General features: G+C 37.2%; 1 protein-coding gene and 1 pseudogene across 1 annotated transcript in view; one reads left to right on the top strand and one right to left on the bottom strand.

Annotated features, from left to right (window-relative positions):
- The window catches only part of TBC1D12 (TBC1 domain family member 12), a 68935-nt gene that overhangs the window by 29095 nt on the left and 12859 nt on the right, over positions 1-26981 (top strand). Inside the window, exons 3-9 of the mRNA XM_004701339.2 lie at positions 445-560; positions 5650-5732; positions 11612-11729; positions 13436-13542; positions 19145-19225; positions 24934-25022; positions 25940-26011. Coding sequence (XP_004701396.1) covers positions 445-560; positions 5650-5732; positions 11612-11729; positions 13436-13542; positions 19145-19225; positions 24934-25022; positions 25940-26011 — 666 coding nt within the window. The remainder of the gene's footprint in view (positions 1-444; positions 561-5649; positions 5733-11611; positions 11730-13435; positions 13543-19144; positions 19226-24933; positions 25023-25939; positions 26012-26981) is intronic.
- On the bottom strand, positions 2047-2174 carry LOC115870010 (annotated as a pseudogene).

Genomic DNA, 26981 nt, shown 5'->3' with positions numbered 1-26981 from the left:
TCTTCGCCACATTTGCTTATGCACCCATTTGTCTTCAGTGATCTGTTCGACACCTCGTGATCACACAGGCTGATATGTTCTTCCATGTGGGCTTTGTTTCAACATTTTCACCAGTGATATGGATAGAGGATAGCTGTGTAAACATGGATGACTGATACATACAAGGCAATCAAAAACTTCTCCCAAAAACCTTACTTACTTAATCTAGCATTTTTGTATCACTCTTTTCTTAACATACCTTGATATTTTGTATGTAACATAAATACATAATTTAGATTGAGGGGGGAAAAGTGAATTATATTTCTTGCCTAATATTTTAATCAAAACAATGTAAGAATTGCATGTATTCCCTACTTATTAAAGATTAATGTTTAAGAATGCAGATTTAATCCAAAGTGAAAATTGGGAAAATCTCTGGATAAAGTTTATTTTTATTTACTTTAGGAATATGAAGCACGAACAGGGAGGACCTGTAAACCACCACCTCAGTCTTCAAGACGTAAAAATTTTGAGTTTGAGCCACTTTCTACCACTGCTCTGATTCTTGAGGATCGACCATCGTAAGTGCTCTAATAATCATTAGGAATTGTTTTTAATTTAAATTTATTCTTGTTTACTTAAAAGATAATGAGAAATGAAAGGTGTCTTGTTTGTTTTATTTTAGTTTTAAATTTAAAATTAAGCGCTGTGTTTTAATAGGGGAAGAATTTATTGAAGACTAAGCCTTATAAGGAAATTTCAGAAGTCTATGAGCCTACATAGGAACCCTGGTGGCATAGTAGGGTAGATGCTGGGCTGGTAAGCACAAGGTTAGCAGTTTGAACCCACCAGCCACTCCACATGAGAAAGGTTAGGCTTTCTGCTCTTGTAAAGATACGCAGCCTTGGACACCCATGGGACAGTTTTATTCTGTCCATAGGTTCACTTTGAGTCAGAATTGGCTGTACAGCAGTGGGTTTGGTTTGGTGATCCAATATATGATATACAAAATAATGGCTTTTTATTTGTTTCTGTTTCAACCCTACTGAAACCTGTATTAACATGATAGATCAATTACTCTTCTTTTCTTGACCAAACACATTAATACCTAACAAAACATTTTTATTTATTCTTTTCTTATCTCTTTTCGTCTTATCTTTATTACATCCACAGCTATTGCTTCTTAGTTTAGTGACACTGATTTGTTATCAAACCAGATACCTCCCCTCAAGCGATTAATTTTCTTTGTTTTTAAAACTTTTGTGTGTATGTGATTTAGGGGAAGGCTATAGCAGAACATCATTTTACGTCCCACAATTCATACACAATGTTTCATCTCATTCGTGTCAATCCTTGCTCAGTGTGGCACCACTCATCCTACATCATCCCTGTGCTTTCTGTTTCCATTCCTCCATTTCCCTAACCTCTATGAACTTCACCGTGAATGCCACTTGGTTCCTAACTCCTCCTTCCAGGGGCTCTCTGAGTCTGTTCTTCTGCTAGAGTTCTCTAATTCCAATGTAAAACTCCTGGATTTGTTTTGGTCTGCAGCTTTTTCTACGAACTATCTCAAGCATAATAAAAGGGTCTGTAGCCAAACACAGTAAAATCATTTGTAGACATTTCAAGACAAGAAACGGAGAATAATACACACACACATGTACATACACATGCATATGTATAATCCCTTCATTCTAAAGAGCTGCCATTCCGATACTATTTTATTAGGACTAGGTGAATTTATAAGTATTCATTATTCCTTTGAAAAGGCGTTTCAGAAATTTAGTTATGAAAACTTGTCAAAGCTTTGTTTCAGATTTGTTGCCAATGAGAGAGGAGTCTTCTTGGCCTAATTGATTACAAATTGGGCTAGGAGTCTAATTGGTTACAAGTTGGGCTAGGAGTCTAATTGGTTACAAGTTAGGCTAGGAGTCTTAAAGTCCGCAGTTTGAACCCCTATGCTGCTCTGCAGGAGAGAAGCTTTCTTCTGTAAAGATTTTTATCCTTGGTATGGGTTGTGATAAGAGTTGTACAAGCCCCCAATAAAATGATCCCCCACCCCCGGGTCCTTGTCTTGGCATTTGAGGATAGAACCAGTGGATGGGTAGCTCCTGGCACCGAAGACATAGCCCCGAGGGGACCAGAGCCTGCTCCCTCTGCCTCCGTACATAAAAACGATATTCAAAAAAAAAAAATGATATTCATGTTTTTTATCCTTGGAAACCCTGGAGAGCAGTTTGTTTCACCCTGTGGGGTCTGTGTAAGTTGGAATTGACTCAGTGGCAGTAGGTTGGTCAGGGAGGAGATGGAACAGGGCAATTCAAAGACTCTATTCTTGATAGAGACTGTTTTTAATGAAAACATGGGACTAACACTCTTCCATGAGAAATTAAAACAGAAGATTTTATCATAGGAATATTGCATTTTCTCAAGTAGAGTCATGGCATCTTATGAGAAAATTCAACTTATGTTCTTTAATGAAGAAGCTAAGCAAACCAACAAACCAAACTCATTGCCTTCAAGTAGATTTTGACACATAGCAACCCTCTAGGAAAGATTAGAAGTGCTCCTGTGGGTTTCTGAGGTTGTACATCTGTATCAGAGCTGAAAGCCCTATTACCTCTAATACGGTTCGTGCCCTGGAGCAGCAGAGCCAGTTCACTAACTCCAAGTTAGAAAAAGAAGTTTATTAAAAGGGTTTGTACAACTCTTATCATAATCCAAACATACATTCATTGTATCAAACACATTTGTACATTTGTTGCCATCATAATTCTCAAAACGTTTGCTTTCTACTTGAGCCCTGGGTATCAGTTCCTCATTTTTCTCCTTCATGAACCCTTGATAATTTCTAAATTATTATTATTTTGTCATGTCTTACACTGACCAATGTCTCCCTTCACCCACTTTTCTGTTGCTTGTCCCAGGGAAGAGTTTATATGTAGATCCTTGTGATCGGTTCCCCCTTTCTACCCCTCCTTCCCTCCACCCTCCCGGTATTGCCACTCTCAGCACCTGTCCTGAGGGGTTCATCTTTCTGGATTCCCTGTGTTTCCTGTCTGTACCAGTATACTTCCTCTGGTCTAGCCGTATTTGTAAAGTAGAATCATGATAGTGGTGGGGAGGAAGCATTTAGGAACTACAGGAAAGTTGTATGTTTCATCATTGCTACATTGTACCCTAACTGTATCGTCTCCTCCCAGCGACCCTTCTGTAAGGGGATGTCCAGTTGCCTACAGATGGGCTTTGGGTCCCCACTGTGCACTCCCCTCATTCACAATGCTATGATATTTTGTTCTTTGATGTCTGTTACCTGATCCCATCGATACCTCATGATCACACAGGCTGGTGTGCTTCTTCCATGTGGGCTTTGTTGCTTCTGAGCTAGATGGCCGCTTGTTTACCTTCAAGCCTTTAAGACCCCAGATGCTGTATCTTTTGATAGCCGGGCACCTTCAGCTTTCTTCACCACATTTGTTTATGCACCTGCTTTGTTTTCAGCAGTCATTCAGGGACAGTGAGCATCATGCAATGCTAGTTTAATAGAACAAAGTGTTCTTGAATTGAGGGAGTACTTGAGTGGAGGCCCAATGTCCATCTGCTACCTTAATACTCAGCCTATAAATATATGCACATAGATCTATTTCCCCATCTTCATATATAAATATATTTACATATGTACATGCCTGTATTTAGACCTCTATAAATACCCTTTGCCTCCTAGTTCTTTCCTCTATTTCCTTTTGCTTTCCGCTTGTCCCACTATCATGCTCAGCCTTCATTTGGGTTTCAGTAATTCCTCTCGGTTACATTGCCCTTGATCAAGCCCTAGAGGTCACTTACACCCTCTTTGCCACTGATTATTGGATCACTTGTTGTTCCCTTGTCCCTGAGTTTAACACCACTTCCTTTCCCCCACCTCCCCCTCTCCCACGTCCTCCCAGAACTGTTGGTCCTGTTGTTTTCTCCTACAGATTGTTTATCCCACCTATCTTATCTAGATAGACTTGCAGATATAATAATATGCACAAAAACAAGACAGAGCAAAACAAAGTGACAAAAGAAAACAAAACAACAACAAAAACCAGTGACTAAGAAAAAAGAAAGAAAAGCCTAAATAGTTCAGGGTCTGTTTGTTGACCTTTAGGAGTGTTTACTGGTTAAGTTAGATGGGGAGCTACACTCTGGCCCCAAAGCCAATTTTTGGTATTCCCTCGGGACTTCCTTGCTGTGCTCCCCCTGCTGTTCTGTTGCACACCTTGTTGTGGTGGGGTCAGATTGGGCACAGTTCCCTCACTGTGTCTCCAGGGAACAAGCAATATTATTGCTGACATCAGGTGACTCTTGGCTGAAAGCAGAAAACCCTAGAATAATGTTTACTTGTTTTTCTTTTTCTATTGAGTGTAGCAAAGTATGGATAATATTGCAAAGAATGGGAATTCCAGAATGCTTAATTATGCTCATTGAGAACCTGCATGTAGACCCAAGAGGCAGTCATTTGAACATAATACAAGGTACTGCATGGTTTAAAATCAGGAAAGGTGTTCTTGAAAGTTATTATTTCTTTCACCGTACTTATTATTTGCGTACTGAGCAAATTATCTGTATGTGACATCAGGATTCCCTGCAATATGCCATTAATGATATCACTTAGAAGACTGAGCTACCTGTGACTCAAGCCATGGTATTTTCAGTCACACCTCACATGCATGTGAAACGCTGGACAATGAATAATGAAGACTGGAGAAGAATTGTTGCATTTGAATCATGGTATTGGAGAAGAATATTAAAAGTACTTGGGATGTCAGAACAACAAACAGAGAAGGACAGCCAGGATGTTCCCTAGAAGGGAGGATGGTGAGATTTGTGGTCAGGAGACACCAGTTTCTGGAAGAGGACCTCAGGCTCAGGAAAGGAGAGGGCCAGTGCCAAAGAAGACCCTCCATGAAGTGGACCGGCACAGTGACTGCAGGCGTGGGAGGACGGAGCAGGAGGGTTCCTTCTGGTGTACGTAGGTCGCTGCGAGTCGGAGGCGACTCGATGGCACCTAACAACAATACCATCTTGTTATTTGTTTTGTTTGCCCTGTTAGTTATTTCTATCTTGCCTGCTTTTGGACAGAATATGTTCTTTGCATTTATTTCCACCACCATTAGTGAATCATTTATGGCTCTTTGTGTGCTTTTTCAGTAGTTTCTTTGGAATTTGCAATGTGTATGTATCTTCTTAACTATTCACAAATTATCTTCCAGTAGCACGGTGCCATTTTGTATGTAACAATAAGAGCATTATATCAGTATCTTTTCTATCCCCACTCTTGACCATTCTGGTATTATATCTACATTTATGCTTTTCCCAGTTACAAACTCCATACCATATTTTTTTTCTCTAAGCCTTTCTATTATCTTTTAAGAGATTTCAGACCTACAAATTTTCTTCTGTTAGTTTTCTTATGCCTAATGGACTTCCTTAGATTTTCAATAGTACTGATCTTTTGGTAGTAAAATGGCTATAAAAAGTAAGGAGTTCCCCAATAAAATAATTTAAAAAAAAATAAGATAAAGAGGTCTTGTGTAGCAGATTTACCTAATGCAAAAAAAAGTAAGGAGTTAATAAGTTTAGTATTAGTCTTTTAAAGATTGGCTCTACTTAAGTAATTTTCTTTTTTAGAAATCTTCCTGCCAAATCTGTGGAAGAAGCTTTACGTCACCGGCAAGAATATGATGAGATGGTGGCTGAGGCTAAAAAACGAGGTATTAAATTTAACTCCATATGGTATAGTTAATTTACTGATTTTGTCTTGGTTAATTTTAATAGGAAGATGGTTGATGAAATTGAGTTGATTTTTCACGATAATGCTGAATTCCATTTTTTTTAAAACAACTATATTTTCTAACTGTTCTATAAGAGGTGTGACATACCAGGATTGTAATTTTTATGCAGGTAGTTTTATAAAACTAAGATTAGGAGAAAGGGACAGACTGTCTATATGGGCCCTTGTAATTTCATAGACCTTTTGGACTGCTGCTATCTGGATTTATAAACAAAAACATTCATGAACTTTTCGATGAAATTTTATGGCTTTTGGGTTTTCATTTTTTAAAGCTTAATTTCAACATTTAAGATAGCTTTGTATATGTCTGGGAGAACATGATTTGAAATGAAATTTTGTTTTAGTGACTCTTAAAATCTCTCTAAGGACTTTCCAGAGTCTCAATTGTGTCATTTTACCAGGCACATAGATGGACAGGCATAATGTATGTAAGGTCACACACTTACTTATTAATTCCTTTCTCTAATTAAAAAAATTAGTAAGTGTATAATTTAGTAGTAACTGTTAACTAACTACTGTTCGTTCATGATAAGCATGCATTTTAGAAAATATTACACAACTATATGAGCCTCTAGACTTTTGCTTTATTAAAACCAAATATTTTTCCTTTGACTTAAGTGAACAAAATACTGTTACAAGATGCACAAAGTCTGCTTTGTGCTGTTTCAAAAATGAATTTGGTTCTTCAATTTTTGGAATAAATATGGCATTGAGATTAACACTGAAAGGACTTTTACTGACTTCTGGCAAAATAGTGAACTAAGTCATGCTACATAGACCCTCCACAACAACTATTCTAGAGACCTAATAAAATAGATATAGATGATAGTCTGAAATGATGAGCTTTGGAAGAAAAGATAGAGAAGTGGATTAAATGCTGAGTAGGAGAAGAAGCTGAACAAAGCAGTTAGAGGAGACAGATATGTGAAATGTTGACTGGCCTGATCAGGTCAGCCATCTTGACTTCTTTGTAAACAGCAATCCATCGGTGACCCGACCAGTTGGTAACTGGTAAGGAAAAAAGAGACAGGTGTTGAATGGGTTAGGTCTTACCAACATACCAAACCAAAAAAAAACAAATTCACTGCCATCAAGTTGATTCTAACTTACAGCAACTCTATAAGACAGGCTAGATCTTCCTGTCTGTGGGTTACCGAGACTGTAATTCTTTTTTTTTATAACTCTTTATAGGAATAGAAAGCCTCATCTTTTACCCATAGAGTGACTAGTGGTTTTGAACTTGCAATCTTGTGGTTTGAAGCCCAACTTATAACCCACTAATTCCCTCGTAACTCCCAAAAGTGGTTGCCTCCCTGTTGGGGAAACAAACAGTCACCAACATAGACTTATTAACTAAATTCAAATACAGTAACATCACAACTGACAATTTCAATTTCCACAAAGAAAATAGACAGGAGTGACTCCAACCAATAACAATATACAGCCAGAATACCTTTCTTGAGAAGAGAAGGTACTGGAACTACCTGTGACGACACTCAAAAGAGTGATATTTATGGTGCTAGATATTTATAGTGATATTTAAAGTTTTAGACAAAATCAGAGAAAACTCTAGAAGCATTCCGGAAAACACAGGAAAAACTGACAAAATTTTTTTAAAAACGCAAAATAAATGAAAAATCAGAAACCATGCGAAAAGAGAAGATTGATTTCTGAACTAGATAATGCATCAAAAGAGCAAAGGAGTAGAATTGAATCAATGGATGGCTGAATTAATGAGCTTGAAGACAAATAATTGCTCAGTATCTCACTGCTAGAGGAACAATTAAAAAAAGCAAAAAATCTGAAGAAAGCCTTGGACTTATGTGAGACATCATCAAAAGGAATAATTTACTGTGATTAGAATTCCAGAAAAGTAAATTGTAAAAGACTCACTGAAAGAAAACTTCCGGTGTTATTCTGGGTAGACCAGAGAAACAAAACCACTTATAATTTATTTATATAAATTATATAAATTAATAAATGTATATAAAATATATTTTTTATATTTATATAAACAAACATACATATGTTTGTTTATACAGCGAGAAGGAATTTAACAGCTAACTAGTCCACACAGCAGTACAGAGGGTTCAGTTCAACTCACTTCCCTGGAAGTCCTTCAACTCACATGGGCTGTCAGGTTCAAAGTCAAGGAAGCAGAGTTCTCCTTTGGGCAAGGCGAGCAAACAGCAGGGTGGGTCACCAACAGTCAGTAGCTTGGGTGCTTAGTGAAGCAGTCCAGGATGGGATATCAAACACAAGCAATGCAAGGCTACAAGGATCTACCAGCTTTAAGCTCAAATGATGTACACACCAGCAGCATGGCAAAACAGGTCTCCGAAGAGCCTCAAGCTTTAGCTACATGATCTAGGGGTTGGCTTGGCCCGCAGGTGGTGTAGCTCACAGGTTGAGGCAGAGAACTAGCTAAAGCAGCAGGTTCCAGCATGCTCTAATCAGCAGAGAGCAAGAGAGGGGAGTGGGCATTTATCTCTTTGCCCTCCAATCAAACTGCAGCCTAATTAATCCCACATGTTCCTTTTGGGCAGGTTGGCACAGAAAACCTAACTATCACAGTCCACCCTTTGCCAACTTGGCATGTGTACACAATTCTTTAGCCATATATAATTTCCAGACATTAACAAAATCACAATTATACCTAACATCATACATACATCTATCATGCATATAAAAGAAAACACAATATAATTGTATCTTATATATTGTACATGAACAAATATATTCAATAAGCACATACAAAGAAATACGATCATAAACCACACCCTTGTAATTGATCACATGGTCATAACTGATGGGTAAAACTGCCTTCTTCTATTACCCATTCTGTATTACCTTTGCCCTCAACCAGCCCCTCAGCTGGCTGTGGTTCTTTGCATGGTGGGATGACCCAGACCTTCATTCCTGAGGGGTCTGGGTCATTAGACATCCTGTTAAGATTGGGTTGCTGTAGTTTACCATTTACTTTAATCACAGGGCATGGTAGGACTAAGAGACAGCCTAGGGTAACTCCTGGATTCCAGACATATTCTTCTTTACCTCCATTATTTAGCACTTGTCCAGTTTCTCTTTGGTAATAAGGATCAGTCATACCACGCAGTACAGTGATACCCTTCCTGACCTGTTGATCCAAAGGCATGAGGAACCCAAAGTGGCCAGGGGGCATTCTCAGCTTCCAGTTCAGTGGAATCCATGCTGTGTTTCCAGGTGGGAGAGTTCTTCCTTCGGGACTAGGATCTCCAGGCCTGAAGAGCATAGGGTTGCTGGTACAGAAAGGAAAATGTTGCAAGTGGATCACTAGGAGTAATAGTAAGTGGTGCTACTCCAGCTTCCATCCCTTGGTTCCTAGACTCATGAATCTTGGCTATTGGGGACACAGCACCATATATTGGCTGCTGGGCAGGGGTCCTCAAACTTTTTAAACAGGGGGCCAGTTCACTGTCACTCAGACCCGTTGGAGGGCTGGACTATAGTTTAAAAAAAAAAACTATGAACAAATTCCTATGCACACTGCACATATCTTATTTTGAAGTAAAAAACAAATGGGGCAAAAACACCCGGCGGGCCGGATAAATGTCCTCGGCGGGCTGCAGGTGGCCCGTGGGTTTAGCGTATATGCAGCCTTCTGGAAAACATTGCCCCAGCCCAGTCCAGATTAACTCCATAAGTCCGATATTAAGCCATTTGTCTGATACTAGTCCATAAATTCTTCTTTAGACTCACTTAGCACATGCAATGATGCCAAATGCAATGCAGGAAGATCACGGGCCAGTGGGTTAGAAAGTTTTGTGGATCTAGATGGTGGTATGGGTCTTCCTGTCTCCTCTAGCTCTGTGAGTATCTCAGCAGCAGGAAAGGGAAGGCAGAGAACTGGCTAAAGCAGCAGCAGCACGGTCCAGCACTCTGATCACCAGAGAGCAAGAGAGAGCGGGCCGGGCCTTGCAGAGCCATTCATCTCTTTGGCCCCCAATCAAACTGTGACCTGACTAATCCCACATGTTCCTATTGGCCAAGTTGGTTATCACCCTTCCCTAACAATATCCTGAAAGACAAGAAGATAATGAATTCATGAAGCTGAATGAACCCCACACAAGATAGACTCAAAAAGAAAGTCACCATTACATATCATAATCAAGCTAAGAAAAGAGTCCTGAGAGTGTCTTGGCGTGAGGTGGGCAGGGGACCTAAAAGTTACATTCAAAGGGGAACCAGTAAGAATAAGCTCTGATTTCTCAGTAGAAACCAACCAAGAATCCTACCCAGCAAAATGGCCCCTCAAATACAATGTGAAATTAGGACATTTCCAGATAAACAGAAATAGAAGGAATATGTGAAAACGAGACCGACCTTACAAGAAATACTAAGGCACGTTCTTTGGACAGAGAACCAACAGCAATAGACGGCAGCCCGAGATTAACATCACCCAGCAGTCAGCCCAGATACAGAAGTCTCCAAAGGAAAACAAACTTACAGGACTAAAAGTAGGGAGCCAGAAGTACCAATTTGTAGTGAAGAAAAGTACAACATAAATAGTACAATGTACTTACGGAACTTTCAAATGGAGAGGAAATAATAGATTTCAAGATAGGACAGCTTTTAAATTGGGAAGAAACTAATAAATTACAGAGTAACCTCAAAGAAAATGAATAAATTTCTTCAAAATAAATAAAAGCAAAGCATAAAGATTAAGCAAACAGTAAGGAATTAGATAAAAGGCCTATTTTTTAAACATTGAATTTATTCCACTATACAGAATTTAAATTATTGCTAATATTTCCAATAAATTTTAAATTAATATATATTTCCTTATTTAGTTTTAAAATTATGATACTAACAATATAACGTAATATAGATCACATCAAATTGGGAAATCAGAAGACCACAAATCTTAAGCATGTATGATCCTGCTCTCCATACATAGCACTCTGAAAAGATTCAATGTTAGTTTCCTCATCTGTAAAATGTGGAGACAGGTGGACTATATTATTGGCTTTCACCCTCTCCTTCCACTTTGCTTTTCAAACAGTGGGACCCTCTTTCCAGGAATCTCAAATAGAATCGAATGCATGAGGCAAGCAAAAGATCATGCACTATTTGCTTAGGCTTCTACTTGTCCTACAGGACAGTTTGTGAGCCATGTGTAAAACACAATTTAAAAGTTTGACTAGCTCATCTCTTAAAGTCTCTACTAGTTCTCAAATTATGTAACTATTAATTTATAACTTGTTTCTCTATATTTGAGGCATTTCTTGTTTAAAAATTGTGACTCTGTTACCCTCTGGAAATGGTAGAGTGTGTGTGTGTGTGTGTGTGTGTTTATTTCAGAGATCAGCCAAATGAAATGCCACCTTAAAAAGAGCTCACTGTAACAGTGCTGTCTGTAAATAATTTATAATGTCAATTTGTTCTATATCAGGAAGTTAACAAATCCCTTAAAATAACAAATGGCATTAGTTGCTCATAGTTGTTTTTCACCCAAATAATTGTGACATTTCAATTCATATATTGAGTATAAATAGAAATATGTAATATAGTAATCTACTTAGAGGAGTTTCCTATTTGTAGTTCTGTTTACTGTTGTTGTAAAGGAGATGCTGTTTCAAAATTCTGTTAGCCAAGTGAATTTTCTTTATCTTTTTTCCTCCATCTTACTCTTCTGTGTTTCCTTGTGCTATTATCAGACTATCCTTTCTGAGAAAGATCTGTTATAGAATTAGGTGCAAATAGAAGGAGATTTTGATTTAGCTCATTTGTATTGAAATAACTCTTACTTATTTAAAACAGAAATTAAAGAAGCACATAAAAGAAAAAAAATAATGAAAGAACGATTTAAGCAGGAAGAAAATATTGCAAGCGCAATGGTAATTTGGATCAATGAAATACTGCCCAATTGGGAAGTAATGTAAGTAAGCAGATTTTTCCTGAATTCTAGTTTTCCTCCAGAGAACTTATGTTTTCAGTTCTATATTTTTATTACTTCCCACCTATATCTTATGCTTCCACCAAATTATACATTTAACCAATGAGTGAATATTTTTGTGTTTATCCCTAGACCTTTCCTTTTTATAAATTTCTCTATCTCTAATACTTGTTTTCTTTACTGACCACTCTCTGTGCCTCTCAGAATCTTATTCATTCATTAAAATCCATCTGAAATGCTAATTGGTTCATGAAACTTTAAAAATCTTACCAGTTACCATGTTTAATTCTAACATATCATTTATAAGATGTACTATGAATATGAAAGCGCTTCAAAAAGTTCATAGAAATATTCCATTATCTTTTAATTCCATTTCTCCATGAACCTTTTAAAGCACCCTATATAATAGAGTTTTTTTAATAAAACATTAATTATGTACATAGATTATAACATACATGTTAAATATAAACATTTTGAAGTGCTTTTTTCAGAATCAAGGAAAATATGATCTTTATGATCTCTCTCTTCTCTTAATAGGCCACCATGCTTTCATACTCAAATAGCTTTTGCCTTACTTTGTTTTCTCTGTTTTGATAATATTTCTGTACGTGCCCATTGTCATTTGAGACTAGAGGGTAGGAAAGACCTTCTGCACTGTACAGTGGGGGTTTTTGGAATATTGGTACAATGTGCCAGGTGCTATATAGACTTTTTATGTAAGTGATCTCATGTGATTCTTAGAACCAGTATGAGGTGCATGCATTTTATCCCCACTTACCACGTAAGGAAGGTCAAGGTCAGAGAGGTTAAGTAATTTGCCCAAAACGATAGTGAGTGGTAAAACAAGATTTGAACTCAAGCCTATCTGACTTTAAAGCCCAAACTTTTACTGTACTACTTTTCAAAGACTAAGGTTTTACTCGCATAGATTCTTTGTTATTGTTATTTTGATTTTTGTACTGAACGGACAATATATTTTTTTTTCAAACAATTTATTTTGATGCCCCTTTTATCCTTTTTTATTTTTCCTCCTCCATAATTGTCCACGTACTTCTGATTCTCTCATTTGTCCTTGGTAGTACAAGTGACTAAAGGAGACAGGTTCTTTGAAGCTAGTACACAGTCCCTTTATGGGATACTATAAATTTATGAAAGAGCCGAGGTGATACAATGGTTAAAGCATTTGACTGATAACCAGTAATAGGTCAGTGGTTTGAACCCGCCAGCTGTTCTGTGAGAGAAAGGTATGGAACTCTGCTTTGATAAGAGTTTTCAGCCTTGGAAATCCTATGGGGCAGTTCTACTCTGCCCTATAGGGTCTCTATATGTCCAAATCTATTTGTAAGGTGTTTGGTGCTCCAGTGGTTAAGTATTCATCTGCCAACCAAAAGTTTGATGTGTCACGTCCACTAGGGAGAGACCTGATGATGCGTTCCTGTGATGATTTCAGCACAGGTAACCTGATGGGGCAGTTCTACTCTCTGTTCTGCAGGTCACTGATCCGAATTGACTGTCTGGCACACTATAACATAGGATTTTGCTGCCTACAAAGTCAAAGGAAAGAGTGCATCATCTACTTATTATGTTCCAAAAAATCACTTGACTGTAGACTAGGTAAACCATCAAAACAAGCTAGTAATTTGATACAAAAAGTAACTTTCTCCTTTTTTCTCCCCCTTTAATTCTAGGCGTAGTACAAGAAGAGTTCGAGAATTGTGGTGGCAGGGATTGCCCCCTAGTGTTCGTGGGAAAGTTTGGAGTCTAGCTGTAGGAAATGAACTAAATATCACTCCTGGTTTGTATCCTATGTTCAGTTATTCCCACTCATACAAAGAGCTATCTCCAGAGTTATATAGTAGACTAGTCGATTAACCATTTAAAAAGACATTGCCATATATACTGTTATTTTAAAATCATGCTTCATTTTTCCTCCCTTTAAAACCTATATGGTTTAGTAACTTGCTATATTTCTTAATATATAAAGAATTTTTGTGATTTTTCTCATAGCACAAAACTGTCAATATTCTTGACCTCAAAAATAATAGGTTGTTCTTATAGTTAGCTGTCATTGCATTGGCCCCCAACTTAAAGCAATCACATCTGTCAGTGTAGATAATTTCAGGAACTTCTGGAGATTCTAGGAGCAGTGGATATAGATGAGGAAAATATAGATGAGGAAAAATAAAATAGTTTATGTGTAAAAAGGTTTCCACTTTACCCTATCAATAAGCATAAATATTGGGAGAAGGCTAAAAACTTCTTTTTCTACTTTCTACCCAAGCTAGTCCTTTTTTGACTTCTCCTTTTTTTTTTCCCCCTTTTAAAAATCATTTTATTGGGGGCTCATACAGCTCATCACAATCTATACATTTATCCAGTTGTGTCAAGCACATCTGTACATTTGTTGCCATCATCATTCTCAAAACATTTGCTTTCTACTTGCCTGTGGTATCAGCTCCTCATTTTTTCCCCTCCCTCCCCACTCACCTCCTTGACTTCTCCTTTTTAAAAATTTTTTAAATGAAATATTTTAAGTGTAGCACCAGAAAAATAAAAGTACTCTCAAGGGACTGTTGCTTTATTTTCTTAATTAAAAAAAAAATTGGAGAGAAGTAAAATGTAGAGTAGCTATACTGATTTTTTTTAAATTCGGATAATATTGAATAGAGGGCAATATAAAATTAAAGATGCTAACAGACTTTGTGTGGAACCTGGTGACATAATGGACTGTGCACCGAACTGCTAATCACAATGTCAATGGTTCAAACCAACCAGTCACTCGGGGGGAGAAAGATGAGGCTATCCATGGTTGTAAAGATTTTTAAGTGTCTTGGAAACTTAAAGGTGCAGTTCTACACTGCCCTATTACAGAGTCACTGTAAGTTGGAACTGACTCAGTGGCAGTGGGAGGAAGCAGAATGGTCTGAGTGATAATAATAATGCTGAATACTGTCACCACAGAAAGACTTACAGACTGAAGTGTGATAAAGGAAACAATACATGGTGCCTTGTTACTTTCAACATCTTTATCTACATATTTATATAGTTTTATTCAAGCAAAAATCAAGTACAAACTTGTCTCTCTTTTGCCTTTCTCTCCAAAACTCCCACTCTCAATAGGTACTGTTAGTAATTAGGTATATGTTTTTCCAGGCCTTTTTTGCTATGCATATAAAAAAAGTATATATATATGTATATGTATATATGTATAATTTTGAGGGTTTTTTCCCTTTCCCTATGGAGAAAAACATATATCAAAATCTGAAGCTTGCTTTTTTTTTTTTTTGCTGTTATCTTACCTTGGGCATCCCTCCGTGTCAGTACATATAATTCTACCTCATATGTATTATAGTCGCATCATATTCTATTGTAACTTATTGAACCCTTTTCCTAGTGACCAGAGGCATGTATATTAAAACAACATCACCATGGTGTTTTTCACCCCTCAAATTTAAAAAGATTGAAATGACTGAGAACTACCCATGTAGGATATGCTAAAAAATTATTTGGAAATATTTATCAAAAGTCCTTGATTTAAGAATGCACTCTAAGGATATAGTTAGGATTGGACATGAAATTTATTCTACAAAGATGCTTATTGTATCATTCAGTCAGCCTTACATGTACTTGGATAGAATTATAACAAAATCTAAATGTTTCTTTTTTGTCTTAAAAGTGATTTTTTGGGCATAATTTTCATAAATACTCAGTAATGGGTTTATAATTTTTACAAGAAAATTTTCAAGTTTTTAAAATAAAAACTAAAGGAAAAAATTAACTGAATTTGACTTTAAAAAGATCAGATTTCATGAGTTAACTATTCTCTCCAAATATAAAGTTTCTTTCTCTTTTTTTTTTTTGTCTTCTGTTCTTGGAATAGATTAAAAGGAAGCATTTTACATTATGATTAGAGATTTCAATTTTTAAAATCCTTGAAATTTGCATTGTTAAATATAACAGAATAATATGTTTTGCAATGTCAGTTCTTTTGACTCTAGTTACCCAGACCTAGGCCAAACTTCACAGATTAAGGCTGTAGTCCTCTGTAAGACTGCTCTTATCTCAGACTTGAGTCATAGTTTTGGAGGTTTCCAGGCCACCTGCATTTTGAGCCAATTGGCTAAAAATTGAGGGCTTCCCATTATGAATTACAGGCATGGGGGCTCCAAGAACACTTGCACTTTTGACCAACTAGCAGAATAATTCAGTGATTCCCAGTATTCTTCAGGTTCAATAATGTACTAGAATGGCTTAGAGAAATTAAGAAAATGTTATAGGCACAATTTTATTATAGCAAGAAAAGATACAAATTAAGACCAGCCAAAAGAGGAAATCTGTGGGTTGCAAACTTGAAGCTCTGTATTTTCTCCCTATGGAATCAGGACATCACCCTCATGGTGATTGATGTATTGTCAGTCAGAAAAACTTACCATACTTTTGTGCTAAGATTTTTTTATTGGAGCTTCATTGCACAAACACGATCAATTGAATCATTAGCATGTGATCGAACTCAGTCTCCAGCCCTCCTCTCCCTCTGAGAACATTTGATAGGTCTTTCTCAAGTGGCCAGCATATACCATGAGTCAATCACCTTGCTAGCATAAACCATCAGGTGTGATTAGGAGGCTTTCCAGGAATAAGAAAGTCACTTAGGATATTCAAAGGAATGTTGGGGTATTTCTGTTTTTAGGGATAGGAATGAGAATTCTTGTTTTCATTCATTGTGGGACGGGAGCTAAATTTTTAACAGAGAAGTGATATTTTTTATCAACTTATTTTGGAATGGCTCTAGTAGTTGAATTTGTAATCTGTTATATATGCTTTAATCATGAAATTTGTAACTACTGGAGAATAGTAACTAAGAATGAGTTTTCTAAAGTCAAGCAAGTGTGGTCTAAATCTTGGTTCAGTTATATATTAGGTTGCGACCTTGGGCAAATTACTTAACATCTAAAAGTTTTGTCATCTGTGAAGTAGGGGTACTATTATTAGCTATACAATTATTAGTAAAGGATTGTTCTAATATTCTTTAGAGTTAATATAAAATTATAGTAAAAGTGAAATTACTGTGTTACAATATCATTATCAAAAAATCAAAGTGAAGCATACACCTGAACTATTCTCTGTCCAAGATATCATCTGCTATTTGTGGATTAAAAAAAAGTGTGACAGGAGGAGCCAGGGATAGAACTGAACTGAGATGCAGATCTTACCGTACAGAAGCACGGTGCATTTTCTCTGCAGATACATCCTTTGGTATTTTTGAGTTCCGTGCCACATTTTTATTATTGGTTCATTTTCATGTTCTCAAAAATGACAGATTTGTCCGGTGAGCCTTTTCTCCCAAAGCAGTTTCAAAATTTGGGTAGACGAGTGAAACTGGCCTAACTAGAAACTAGTTTGAAACCAGAACATACAAATTTCAGTTTGATACCAGATAACCCCCAAATAATTATACATCTACATTTTAAGATTATGTCTTCTTCCAAATAATTAATAGGGTTGGGTACACGTAATAGAAATGAAATTTTTTTCTCTTACAGAAGAAATGATAACAGAGTAATAAGAGTCTGTCTGACATTTACTTAATCAGCTATTGTGATCTGTTTCTTGGCAAGATACAAAGTAGTTTTTATAGTATCATACATTGGAATACTATGCAGTTGCTTTTGGGAAAAAACTAAAGCAGATCTATATCTACTAATATGGAAGCCCGCCAGTGAAACAAAGCAATATACCATACCGATCAGTGCATGTAACACGTGGCCATTTTGATTTTTAATAAAGGAGGATATGCTTGTACATGTATTTTTCATCTTAGAAAGGGTTCATGGTATGAATTATTGAATATAAAACTGATCTGCCATGTAAGTCTTCATCCAATTCATTGTAAAACGTTTTTAAAACAAAGGGGAAAAGAGTTTGAAATTTCTGGTAACTATAGTTGCTGCTGAAGAATAGAATGAGAAGGATACTTATTTTCACTTTTCAATTTTATACTGATTTAACTTTTGTTTGTCTTTTTCTGTTTTAAATCATTTTATTGGGGGCTCTTACAGATATTATAACAATCCATTAATCAATTATATCAAGCAAGCTTATATATGTTGCCATCGTCATTTTCAAAACATTATCTTTCTACTTCAGTTCTTGGAATTGCTTTAACTTTTAGAAAGTGTATTTATCTTAAAAAATTTTAATACATTATTTGAAGCAAAATATGTGCATGTTGGTGTTTGGGCAAGAAATATTTTTTGCTGTTCTGTTGTCACTGAAATGTATTATTTTTACATAATTACAATGGTTAGTTAGACAGTGAAGACAATGTCTTCTGTTCCTGAAGATATATACAATATGCAGCGAGAGCCCTGGAGCCATGGTGGTTATGCTCTGGGCCTCTTACTGCAACACCAGCAGTTTGAAACCACCAGTTACTCCCAGGGAGAAAGAGAAGGCTTTCTCTACTTCCATAAACAGTTAGTGTCGAAAACCCACAGGGGGCATTCTGCCCTATTCTATAGAGTTTTTATGAATCAGAATTGTCTTGATGGCAGTGAGTTCTTGTCTCTTTTTGTGTGTGTATACAACAGTAGTAGTCTCAAAAAGTAATTGAGTATTTAAATTAGAGACAAGGATAGGCAAAATCTGTATGAAATATAGGTAGCTTTGGGTAGCAATGTAACAATGGAAAAACTCATTTATGTAGAAAAAACAAGCAAGAACTACTGGTTAAGTAGCTACAGAGTGCCTGAAGCTCTATGTAAATTATGTAATTATGAGCAACCCCATGAGCAGGTGTATTTTTCTTCAGTTTACAGATGAAGAAAGCTGAGTTCCACAGTGGTTAGGTAACTTTCCCAAAGTTCCAAAGGGAGGGAGGAGTAAGAGAGAGAGCATGAAGGAGCACAGGAAATTTGATTCTAGATCTCACTGATTCCAAAATTTGTTTCTGCTGCCCCACATAGATACTCCTTTAGCAAAAGCACCTCTTTCTGCCTTGTATAATATATAACCCAAATAGACAAGTCCACTGCCATTAAGTTGATTCCGACTCATGAGTTTCTGAGACTGCAACTCCTATGGGAGGAGAAAGTATAAGGGGCTTCAAAAAACTCATGGGAAAGTGGAATTAAAGATTATGTAATTTTCCACAAAGTCTTTGAAGCCCAATAAATATTTCATATTGACGCTACTTAGATGATGACTCTGCAGTATTTTTGTTACTGTCTAGTTGCATAATCAATAATTTCGGTAAAGCAGGGGTTTGAATTTGCCACATTTTTTCTGCCTACAGCAATAAGGATACCTGACATAATCATAGGTAACAACTGAAAGCTAATGTCTACATATAGGGATTGATTTTTTATGAGTTTTTATCTTTTTAATTTTGTTTCTAGAGCTTTATGAAATTTTCCTCTCAAGAGCAAAGGAGCGATGGAAAAGCTTCAGTGAAACAAGTTCAGAAAACGATGTAGAAGGTGTGTTTTCTTGTTTTTTTTCCAAAAAATGTATTTATATATAATAAAAATTTCAGGATGAGAATCCAGCTTCTGAGACCAAATCAGTTGAATTAGAACACACAGGCTTTATTAGGGAGAAAAAACCCAGCCTGGGCGAAGAAGTCCCACAGTCCACAACGTCCGGGGAGTCTGGGGGAGTCGCACTGCAGGGTACAGGGGTGATGCTTATATATGGAGAGGTATGTCCGGGTTTCTGGAATGTAAGATGTCTTCCTGGTTCTGGGTGTATTCGTGTCGGGTGCAGAACGGTGGGCGAGAACAAAGCAGGCATTGAGCCAAACGGGCCCTGCTGGTGCCGGGTGCAGAGCGGCGGGCCAAGAACAAAGTGGACACAGCCAAATGGGTCGTGCAGAGTGGAGGGTGGAGAGCAAGGCGGGCACTGAGCCAATCGGGCCATGCCGGTGCAGGGTGCAGAGCGGCAGGCGAGAACCAAGCGGGCACTGAGCCAAAAGGGCCATGAGTAAAAGAAAGAAAAAAACTTGCAAAGATTCTGACAGATTACATAGCCAGCTCTGATCAGTTCCCAGGTGTGTGTGGGAAATTCAAGGTCACTTGCTGCTAGAAGCCGCCTGGTATTGATCTGGCCATACAATTTCATACTATGTGTCAAGAACTGTAGCAATTGCTTTATATACATGAAACCAAAACCACACTTGCCACAGAGTCCGTTTCACTCACAGGCTTCCTGTCTGGCAGCCAAAGTAGAACGTCTTAGGGTTTCGAGACTGTGAATCTTTAGAGGAGCAGACAGCCTCATTTTTACTTGCATGGCGTGGCTGGTGGGTTTGAACCGCTGACCTGTGGTTAACAGTCCAATTAACCCACTCTACTGCTCCACGGGGGCTGCTTTTCATTATTAGTCTCATTTAATCTTAATAGTAAGTGTTAATGTGAATTAATATAAAAGAAAATGGAGGCTCAAAGTGGTTAAATAATTCATAAGCAGTGAAGCTGGAATATAAACCCAGGTTGTTTGACTCTAGAACATGGGATTTCAGTCATAGCAGTAATGCTAATAGGATGAGATAGCTTTAGACTAAATTCTTATTTAAGCCAAAAATAGATGGCTTCATGTCCCATCCATGGCTTCCTATCTTCTACCCTTCCCAACTAACTTTCATGCACTCTGAGATATATTACTTAGAATTCTTATCACACCTGTGCCAGTTGTTAAAATAATCTACTCATAGTTTCTGCTTTTCCTTCCACTGACATCAATTTTTTTCCTCTAATAATTTCAGGGAGGAAATCTTTGTATCATCCTATCAAAAGTAAAACTCAAACACTGCCACTGAGTAGATTCCAATTCATAGTGACCCGATACAGGGTTTCTGAGGCAATAAATCTTTATGGCAGAATATAAACTCATCTTTATCCTGGGAAGTAGCTGGTGGTTTTGAACCACTGACCTTGTCATTAGCAGTCCAACACTTGCACCAGGACTCCTAGTTTATTAAATTTAACTAACTTTATTCAGCCACCTATTGTTCTTGAATAATAGGTAGCCATTTGTCTGCCAAGGAGTCTTGCTAGCACAATGGTTAGGTGCTCAGCTGCCAAACAAAAGGTTGATGGTTTGAATGCACCTAGCAACTCCTGAGGGAAAGACCTGGTGATTTGTTTTTGTAACGATTACAGCCTACAAAACCTATTTGGGTCGTTCTGTTTTGCCTCATGGGGTTGCTATGAGTTGAAATTGACTTGAACAGTGAGTGCCCAACAACATAAACTTTTCAGCATTTACTCTATTTCTTAGAAAGTTCTTGTTAAGTGCTGTTTAGTTGCCTCTAACTCATAGCTGTCTTAACATTTAAAGGATGAAACTTTACCCAGTCCTGCATCATCCTCACAGTGGTTCATATGTTTTAAGTCTGCTGTTATATCCACTGTGTCATTCTATCTTGTTGAAGAGCTTATCTATTCTTGCTGATCCTCTACCAAGCATGATGCCCTTTTCCAGGGACTGGTTCCTTCTGATAACCTGTCCAAAATTCATGAGATGAAATTGACATCCTGCCTTCTAAGGAGGTGTGGGGGACCAGCCTCCCCATAACCAAATGGGTCCAAGGGGTGTTTGTGTAATTTATGGGGTGAATTAAAGAGACATCAGACAAGACAAAGAATGCAAGTGCTCACCTCTCCATGATGACCGGAACCAGAATGAGGTTGTACTTTATTGACTCACAGACTTACATAATCTTGGGCAAGCAAGCCATGGTAAGCTCATACATAACAGGAAGGGTTTGTATTAGAGGCATATGTGTGACAGGAGAGGGACAGGCTAGGGGTGTACATGCAATAGGTAGGGGAGGCAGTAGAGCAGTGGTTCTCAACCTGTGAGTTGTCACCCTTTTGGGGGTTGAACAACACTTTCACAGGGGTCTCCTGATTCCTAATAGTAGCAAAATTACAGTTATGAAAATAATGTTATGGTTGGAGGGTTACTACAACATGAGGGACTGTATTAAAGGGTTGCAGCCTTAGGAAGGTTGAGAACCACCGCACTAGAGGCATACGTAACAAGATGGGTGGAGACTCTAGAGTCAAGATGGCAGCCTAACCTTGGTCGTCTCTGAGTTGACTTGACCTTAGGTGCCTGGGAGATCTTCTCTAGGGGAACAATCTATTATCCTTTTCAGAAGGGAGTGGGGCAGACAATAGGGCCTGATTGCATTAAATGGCAAACATTCTTCAGGTAGACAGTCTTAAAGTAGTTGACCTTAGAGAGTGTAGTACTTGACCATGTGTTTGCAAACAGCACCCTAAATTTGGCATTGTTATGGGGGACCTCGAGGGGAATAACTTTTACTTAGGAGAATGTGAGTGGTACACTTCTCTAACCCACAAACGGGAAGGGAAGGTTTCCTCCACGGGATCCTTGGCCTCCCTGACTCCTTAACCTATGAATGTTGAGAGTTTGACTGCATACACTCTCTTCCTGGGTGTCAGTTTCCCACAAGGAGGATTCTGACTATATTTTTCCTAAGACACATTTGTTAATTGTGTCAGGCCATGGTGGTATGTTCAGTAATTTTTGCTGGCACCATAATTCAAACACATCGATTTTCTTTGGCTCTCCTTTATTCATTGTCAAGCGTTTGCATGCAGACGAGGCTATTGAAAAGCTCTGGGTTGGCTCAGGCACACCATTAGTACTCAAGTTGATATCTTTGTTTTCAACACTTTAAGAGGTTCTTATGCAGCAGATTTTCCCAATATCATAGGGGTTTTTTAGTGTTTTTTTATTCACTGCTATTTTTCTTTCAAGGGTGTAAATTGTAAACCCAAGTAAACTTAAATCCTTGAAAATTTCAGTCTTTTCTCTATTTATTGTAGTGTTGCTTTTTGGCCCGTTGTGAGGATTTTTGTTTTCTTTATGTTGAGGAGCCGGGTGGGAAGAAGCCCGGGTGCTGTAGTTTGCTACGGATTGAACTGGTAACCACAAGGTCAGTAGCTTGAACCCATCTGTGGTTCTGCGGGAGAAAGACGAAACTGTTTGCTCTTATAAAAATTTAAAGTTTCGGAAACCCAAAGGGACAGTTCTATTCTGCACTGTAGGGTCACTCTGAGTCCAAGTTTGTTTTTTGTTTTATGTTGAATATAATCTATATTAAAGGTTTGGTCTTTGATCTAGATCAGTTCGTGTCTCCAGTACTCCCGACTCTTCTTAGGCAAAGCTGTGTCATCTACATATTTCAGATTATTAGTAAACTGTTCTCTAATCTTGATGACTTCAAAAAAAATTGTATGTAGAGCTACTATATGGACCCTGCAATCCAATTGTAGGTATATACCCAGAAGTGAAAGAATGAATTTGAACAGAAACATGGAACAGTCACAGCAATACTTTTACAGCAACCATAGGATGAACTAAAATGTTCATCAGTAGATGAATGGAGAAACAAAATATGGTCTATATATGCATACTTTAACTTTATTGTGCTCAACATTGTTCTTCACATGTAGTATCTTTTTTATTATTTACAAATTAAAGGTTTATGCCAACTCTGTTGAGCAACAGCATGTGATCAGTTCCTGTCTATGTCACGTTTTGGAGATTCTTACAATAGTCCAACCTTTTTCATACTGCTGTTGCATACGTAATAGATTATACTGAAAATTCACCGCCATCATGTCATTGCCAAGTCATAGCAACCCTATAAGACAGAGTAGAATTGACCCTGTGAGTTTTCCAGGACTGTAACTCTTTACGGGAGTAGAAAGCCTTATCTTTATGCTGTAGTAGATAATAGTAGAATGTTAACATAACTTTTATATGTACTTTTTAATTGTAGGATGTTTACTTAGTTCTCTGTAGTTAACGATTTCTGTTCAAATTCTTCATTCTCTAATTTTTTTCTCATCTTCTATTTTAACATATTTATAACGTTAATGTTCTTGACTTGTTAGTTCTAAAACCTAGTCATCTGTAGGATGTATTGACTAGGTTTTTCCATGATCACAGTAGATGCACATTTTCTTCTTTGCATATCATAAAGTTTTCATGCCAGATATTGTGTATAAAAGAAATTGTAGAGACTGAGTTGATGTCTCCTCCCATAAGAGCATGCTCTTTCCTATTAGACATTTATTTGATCACTTCAATCCTGTCAGTAATTGAACTAGGTTGGGGCAATGTTAAAGCTTTAAATCAACTTAGTTCGCCTCTGGTTTCAAAGTTCTTGATAAGAAGGACCGTTCTGCTTTGATTTAGGCCTCTTCCTCCAGTGAAATTATCTTTGAATGGTTTTAGTTTATTTCTGCCTTTCCAGCCTATTCTCTTGGACTATTTTAAAAGTTCTGTAGGGGAAAACCAGACACACATGTACATTCAGTGTTCCTCCAGAGATGTTTTGTTTTGTTTATTCCTCCACAGTTTTGTCTATCACACCAGCTCTGCTTGGCCATGAAAAATGATTCTAGTTTTTTTTTTCCCCCAGAGTACCTTTATCTCTGGCAAATCCAATCCTAAACCAAAAAGGTTACTCCTTTTCTAGGATTTATTTTTTATTATTATTTTTTAACATTTTATTAGGGGCTCATATAACTGTTATCGCAATCCATACACACATCAATTGTGTAAAGCGCATTTGTACATCATTCTCAAAACATTTTCTCTCCACTTAAACCCCCGACATTAGGTCCTCATTTTCCCCCTCCCTTACCGCTCCCCCCTCCCTCTTGAGCCCTTGATAGTTTATAAATTGGTATTTTGTCATATCTTGCCCTGTCCGACGTCTCCCTTCACTCACTTTTCGGTTGTCTGTCCCCCAGGGAGAAGGTCACATATAGTTCCTTGTAATCGGTTCCCTCCTTTTCTAGGATTTAAATCCTCTAGATCTTTCTGTGTCCACAGCACTCTAATGACTTTTAAAATTTTATTTGTAATTTGTCTTTTCCTAGGTATGGCAGGAGCATTTTAAGATTCTGTCAAACTTGGAAGCAGAAATCTTTCACTCTATAACTTATAAGTGATTAGCTATTTTCTTCATTTAAGAAACTCTAATTTCTATAAAAGCTATGTGAAATTTCTTAAAATTTCCCGATTATCCAGCTTTTAACTTTCCTTAAATAACACATATCCTAAATGATAATTTTTATGTTGACAGGGCTTACTTTGTGACAGATAAGTAATCATTTTAATTTTATCTGCTTGGCAAATGCAGGTGTACCTGTTGCTGACCGGGAGGCCAGTCTGGAATTAATTAAGCTGGACATATCTCGTACATTCCCATCTCTCTTCATCTTTCAGAAGGTGAGGATTTCTAACCAACTTATCACTGTTTTTGTAAAAAAATCTCAAAATGCACAGTTATAATAAGAAAAGGACAAAATTATAAAAATTAAAGAGCTTTATATAAAAAGTGAAGATAGTAGGAAAATAATTAAAGGAATCTTTATTACATTATTTCATGGACATTGCCGTTAGCATAGCAATATGCCTTTTATATAGTAGGTACTGAATGAATTTTTTTATTTTTTTATTTTACTTAGCCAATCATTAGAATATGAAGAGCTTTGTCCTAAAACTTAAATATTTTCACTCACCTACCTACTGTATAGAATTGCCATTCAAGTAGAATGAAATGTTTTTGGTTTTTGTTTATTTTTTACTGATGCTATTATAAACTTTATAGCATAAAAGATTGCATTTAAATGTACTTTACACATAGAATTCATATCTTTAGTTTGATATAAAATGAAATAATTTTTACTGTTAGAATTAAAGTTTTAATTTAGTGTAGCATGGTGGTTTTCTTTTGTTTAAATTCTATCATATAAAGGAAACCATCTATAGTAAATACATAGACACCTTTAGAGTACATGAAAACGATGTAAATTGTATTAATCAGGGAACTGGTAGCACAGTGGTTACGAGCTGGGCCGCTGAAAGGAAGCTCAGCAGCGGAAGATGAGCTTTCTGTGACTGTAAAGAGTTGCTGCTTTGGAAAGCCAGAGGGGCAGTTTGACCCTGTCCTGTACGGTCACTGTGAGTCAACTTCATCTCGATGGCATTGAGATTCATCAGATAAATTTGTATGGCTTATTTTTTTTCAAGGTTAGATCACTTTTATTAATACTGTAGATAATATCTTGACAATATAATTAGAATTTGTTTATTTGATTAAGAATTAATGATTATGTAGTTCCAAATTTCATTTTTTTCTTAAGGGTGGCCCATATCATGATGTCTTACATAGTATCTTAGGGGCATATACCTGTTACAGACCTGATGTTGGTTATGTAAGTATTTATTTCAATCTATTTGTTTTTTCCTCAAATAAAAATATTTTCTGTACTTTTATCAGAATGCCTTAATTTCCCAAATATCTGTTTCTGTCTCTCTTTTCATGAGTCTACTAATTAACTCAGAGAGCAATCTTCCAATCTCCTGCTAGGAGTTTATAAGTTAAAATTTTCAAAATGCTATTGATATTTTTTTAATCTATTTTGTGTCTTCTCTCCCATTTCCTTTGTTCTAGGTTAATGTTTACTTTTTTTCTTTACTTTCATTTAGTTGGGTTTTGAGTGGAAACAAGGAAAAATCATATATTTAATTTTTTGTGTGTTTACCTAGAAGTCATCAAACCTTTATCTTTTCACTTTTATCTTAAAATAGAACATTTAGATAGCTCCCTATAGGCTGGCTGTCTGGTACAACTCTTTGTTCTCTTGTGTGTTCCTTCATTGGTTTTCGCTTTTTTAAATTATTTTTTTAATCACTTTAATTCGGGGCACATACAACTCTTATCACAATCCATACGTCCATCCATTGTGTCAAGCACTTCGTATATCTGGTGCCATCATCATTCTCAAAACTTTTGTTTCTACTTGAGCCCTTGGTATCAGCTCATCATTTTTCCCCTCCCTCCCCGCTCCCCACTCCTTCATGAACCCTTGATAATTTATAAATTAATTATTATTTTGTAAGATCGTACACTGGCCAACGTCTCCCTTCACCCACTTTCCTGTTGTCCATCCCCCAGGGATGGAGGGATGTAGATCCTCCCCCTTTCTACCCCACCTTCCCTCCACCCTCCCAGTACCTCCACTCTCACCACTAGTCCTGAAGGGATCATCTGTCTTGGATTCCCTGTGTTTCCAGTTCTTGTCTGTACCCGTGTACAACCTCTGGTCTATCTAGATTTGTAAGGCAGAATTGGGATCATGATAGAGGGGTGGTGGGGAGGAAGCATTTAAGAACTAGAGGAAA

This window comes from Echinops telfairi, unplaced genomic scaffold (genome assembly GCF_000313985.2).
Source record: "Echinops telfairi isolate 266 unplaced genomic scaffold, ASM31398v2 ScPeMD7_70;HRSCAF=299, whole genome shotgun sequence".
NCBI classification, from domain to species: domain Eukaryota; kingdom Metazoa; phylum Chordata; class Mammalia; order Afrosoricida; family Tenrecidae; genus Echinops; species Echinops telfairi.
This window is presented reverse-complemented; position numbering and strand designations above follow the sequence as displayed.